The following is a 4,620-nucleotide window of genomic DNA, read 5'->3' as shown; positions in this document are numbered from 1 at the left end:
TTGCATAATCCCTTTGAGGAAAACACATGGTATATTGGCATGGGAGTGAAGATTCTTTGTCTAGTAGGAAATGGTAGGTTACCATTTCTGGTACACCCAATGAAATAGACATACAGCCAGAAAAAGCATGAAGGCATCATAAATCCTACAAATTAAACAGATGGATGAGAAAAATTCCATCAACTTTACACAATAAACACAATAAAGTTTCACTGGCCAACTAAAGGCAACAGAGATGAGTAAGGCATGGCACCTGTTCCTGCTCTGATTTATAACATACTGGGGCAAATCAGACAAAGAAATGATTCACCATGAGAGAGTGTCAAACAAAGTATTCATTAAGTGACTTGGGTAATCAAAAGAGGGAGAATTTGTATAGCAATGACGTGGGTTGCTGGGAAGGTGATGGTGGAGGTGGAGGACAAAGGAAGAAAGGAATAGAGAAAGATTAGGAGAGTTGCGATATATCTTGAATGCACATCTTGACAGACCTAGAAGTGGCCACGTGTGAGCTGTGAATGTCACAGAGGCAGGAAATCCCTTATTTGCTGTTTCCTACTAACATTGTATATGGATGTACTTTGTAAATGCCAAAAAAAAAATCATGACTGAGTCTGAAATGGACACTGTCCACTGGGGAAAATAACTTCTTGTCTATAGAGGAAAATCTTTAGTGCCCACCACCATTTTTGCTGCTATTTCTGCTTAATTACAGTAATGATAAATGGGAGTTTTAGATAAAAACATGTGTGAATTTTCAGCTGAAGGATTTCTAGTCTACCTCAACTATCCAAGCTAGTCACAAGGTTCTAGAACGGTCTGGTTTTAAATTTTATGGGACTGAACCTCTTGGGGCAGGCTTCTTGGAGTATGGAAATGTCAATGCCTGTAATGGGAGAAATCCATTTTTCAGAGTTAGCGTCCTCTGACTGATGTAGGAACCAAGCTGGAGGCACAAGGAAGGATGACATTGAATTAAAGAGAGAGCTGGGGTACTTCCAGGACAGACAGGGAAGGAAAGCAGGCGCAGGTAGAGTGTGAAGGGGGAGAAACAGCAATAACATCCTAAAGTGAGACTTCAGGAGGGCAAATATCTTAGAGTTGGAAGTTACAATAATTTTCGTCGCAGCATTTATGAACATAAATCCGACTGTTGAGATGATATGTCAAGTCTCTGCAGAATTTTTGACACACCATATATGATAATTGGAGAACGTTATCTGTAATAAGAAGGAACCATAGAAAATAAGGTAGTGATCTAAGTTCTCTAAAGACAAGTCAAACCTGGCACTAGTCCTGTCAGTGAAAAGTCAATTAGGCATCAGGATAGGTTTAGGGATGGCTTCCCAGATTATACTTCTCAAGAGGACCCGGGTAGGGAGATGTAGACATCACCTGCCCCCTGCATGGGTTGTTTGCCTGAGGTCCCTGACAACTCTTAACTCTTTGTATATAGCTGCTACTTATTCCTTTCACTGCTGGAAGATAAGCAGCTAGGGCTTTAGTGTTAAAATCTATTTTCTCAGTTTTATGGGGCATATAGAATCTCTATCTTCTTCCTCCTGTCTAATTTTTCCAAATCCTCTTCTGTCTGCATGCACAGGGACCAGTGCTCAGGGGCATTCTGCCCTTTGGTTCCACTCCTAGATTGGCCTTAGTCTAAGATAGAAAATTGCTGAAGCACTCCCCTAAAAATTTTCTAAGAATCTCACAGCACCTTCCCCAACCCTCTAACTTACCCTGGAAGATCTTTAAGATCATGCATCTCTCGTGCTCCTGAGCAACACACATACCAAAACCTCTTCTACAGCGATCTGTCTGCGTGTGAAGGTGGCACGTTACACATCTCAGTGGTGTCACTGCTGGAGAACACAGAACTGGTGTAAGGCCAGAGGAATGCAGGGACTTAGAAGGAACTGGAAGTAGATAGACCTGAGGAGGGTGGCACGGGGGTTGGATGAGGAGCTGGTAGTGGGGTATCAGGCAGTAAATGGAACCCTTGCCAACTCCACATCCCAGAGAAATGCAGTTGTGAGAATAAAGGGATTCTGATCTCAACTTCAGCCCTTTTAGCCTGGGTAACTTTGAGCAAAGACTTAGCCTCCAAGGCGTTGGTTTTTCCAGCTTACAAATGGTTCTATTAATGCTGGCCTGGCCTACATGGCAGCACTGTAGATAGATGGGAGTGTGAAAATGAGGGTGAATGCTTTAACATATTTCACCCGAGCTAGTGTCACTATGATGAGATTTCTGACATTGGCTGCTTAGATATTGTTAGGTGATCTACTCCGTTATTTTGAACTTCAGACTGAATCTACGGAAGGCCTCATGAATTATAGCATAGTCAGTGACACTTCATGTGGTACTGTGGAGTGAGCTAATCAAAATACAGGTTTAATTTTTTTAAAACCTCTCCCTGGTTCACCTGAGTCAAAAAGGAAAATAGCATTTACTGAGCATCTCATTCGCGCTGTGTTCTCTCACTCTGTATCTGATTTATTCCTCACAAAAGCCTTGTAAGTAGGTATTTATCCATTTCTCAGATGAGCAACTCAAGGTACAGAGAATTTAAGACAGTGACTGATCTTTATTTTTTATCTGATTCCAGGGCATCCAGTATTTCCTCTCTTACAATCACTTGTATTAATATAAAGCCCCTGATAAGGGTAACAAAAGCCATTGTCCAGCACTGAAACAAACTACAAAATTAGTCTTTAGAGACTAACCAGCTCCCTCAGAAAATGGGATCCAGATTTGTAAACAGGAAGGATGTCCTAAAGAAAATGTTACTAAAATTTTGGAATGTGGGGAATGGTAGAGACATAGTGGGGAAGTAGTATGAAGGGGCAACCATAGAGGCTTGAGTCCTGGTGGGGAATTGCAGAATGGAGAAAAGGTCAGAAAAGTTGGCAGGGAAGGCAGCAAGAGCATTCTGAAGACTGGCTTCCCCTCCCTTATAAATGTGGTAAAGGCTCAGCCCTCCATGGACACCTACTGTATATATGAAGCTTCCCCGCGCTCCCTATATCCTGTCTCTGGAGCCCACTCCTCAGATCTGTGACTCACCTGCAATGAAGCAGAAGAGGGAGAAGACCAACAAGAAGTGTTTGTCCATCCTGACCCAGAAGTCCCTTGTTAGAGGCAGAAGAGAAGCCAGGGACTGCAAGCACAGGTCTTAGGCTATAGGGAGGAAACCTTGTTCTTCATCATAGGGCACGGGTTATTCATGCCTAAGGGGATCCAGTCACACAAGGTTTCCTCTGGGAGCTCAAGTTCATTCTCTTCTCCACCCTACACCAGAGAGTGATGATAACTAGTACATGTTGGGGTTTACATTAATTTAATTTTGTCTTTTTCATATAATCTTCACCATAGTAATTATTATCGTTGTAGTTACGATACTGTCATTCTTATCCCAATTTCACAGAGGAGGAAACCGAGGCTTGGTGAGGTCCAGTTACTTACCCAAGATCACAAATCTAGCGACTGATAGCGCCAGTACACACAGCAAGACTTTCGAATACTAGAGGGACACTTTTAACCACCTTGATTCAATACCTCTTTGAGATTTATTCATACATTCAACAAATATTTACTGAGAGCTTTTGTGTGCTAGGCACAGTTCCATGCGTGAGAGCAGAGTAGTGAATAAGTCAGACAAGCTCACCTAGCTCCTCACATTATGGGTGAGAACGGGAGAGTTCAAGAGGTGAAAAGATGTATAATCTATGATCTGGCTGGGTCTTCAACCTAGAACTTCTCATTCTCAGCCCAGAACTCTTTCATCTTGCCAGAAATCTGTCCTCCAAGGTCAGGGACTGTTTACTTTGTAGAGCTGTGAAATCCCCTCTAGAATGATCACACAACACAGAAAATAAATTTTTAGCAAATTTATATTGTGAATTTACTAAAAATTTATACAGTGAATCTGGCCATTTTTATGCACGATTCAGATATCTATCTTTACAAAAGTTAACTCAGCTAAGGTTCACCGGGGGTAAAGCACTGGAAAACTATGACCCAGCCTGGAACACGAAGTCTCCTAAACCTGTTAGAGAGCTGATGGTACTTTAGCTGGAGATACTGAGAATCTTCCATACTGAACTGATTCAACGGCACGTTCTTTAGTTGTAGGAACAGTATGTTCCTTAGAGCATATCAAGGCTGCCATTTTTAGACATCAGATGAAGACTGGGTGAAACAAGGTCTTAGCTCAAATGCCACAAAATTTATAATGTTCATTTTCTAAGGCCAATCAGAGCGTGGAGCCCATCTTTGCCTAAGAAGAGAGTTAGCAGCATTAGGCATGAGAAAATTGTTTCTTTTGAAAACAATTGATTCTGGAACGGAGTGCAGCATTGTGAAGTCCTCCAATCTAGGTTTCTATTCTGCCATATTTCAGGAGAGGATATTAGAAACTGGATGGCATTTTTCAGGCCTTTCTAAAGCCTTATTGAGAAAGCAAGCCCCTGAGCCTTTGGTGCTTGGGTTTACCAGGCTATCAAAACATTTCATTTGTCACCTGTTTCCTTTGCTTTATCTGTTTAGACAGAGTGATTCCAGAATCATGGCAGAGGAAGCAGACATTCTAGATTAAACTGCAATGGATTGGCAGAGCTT

General features: G+C 41.9%; 1 protein-coding gene across 1 annotated transcript; it reads right to left on the bottom strand.

The window, feature by feature from the left end:
• Positions 1-315: 315 nt before the first annotated feature.
• On the bottom strand, positions 316-3,225 carry PATE3 (prostate and testis expressed 3). Its single transcript, XM_003365288.3, has 3 exons — positions 3,067-3,225; positions 1,740-1,862; positions 316-1,220 (listed from the first exon to the last, which is right to left on the bottom strand). Exons 1-3 carry the CDS (start codon positions 3,113-3,115, stop codon positions 1,096-1,098), a joined length of 297 nt encoding a protein of 98 aa, XP_003365336.1. The 5' UTR covers positions 3,116-3,225; the 3' UTR covers positions 316-1,095.
• Between the last annotated feature and the right edge of the window lie 1,395 nt (positions 3,226-4,620).

This window comes from Equus caballus, chromosome 7 (genome assembly GCF_041296265.1).
Source record: "Equus caballus isolate H_3958 breed thoroughbred chromosome 7, TB-T2T, whole genome shotgun sequence".
Taxonomy (NCBI): domain Eukaryota; kingdom Metazoa; phylum Chordata; class Mammalia; order Perissodactyla; family Equidae; genus Equus; species Equus caballus.
This window is presented reverse-complemented; position numbering and strand designations above follow the sequence as displayed.

What these genes read in the sequence shown, in the direction of transcription:
- PATE3 (XM_003365288.3), bottom strand. Translation starts at nt 3,115, where the DNA reads ATGGACAAACACTTCTTGTTGGTCTTCTCCCTCTTCTGCTTCATTGCA. An exon ending in CCTCTTCTGCTTCATTGCAG is followed by an intron (nt 1,863 to 3,066) that starts GTGAGTCACAGA and finishes TGTGTTCTCCAG; the next exon opens with CAGTGACACCACTGAGATGT. An exon ending in GATCTTAAAGATCTTCCAGG is followed by an intron (nt 1,221 to 1,739) that starts GTAAGTTAGAGG and finishes TTCTTATTACAG; the next exon opens with ATAACGTTCTCCAATTATCA.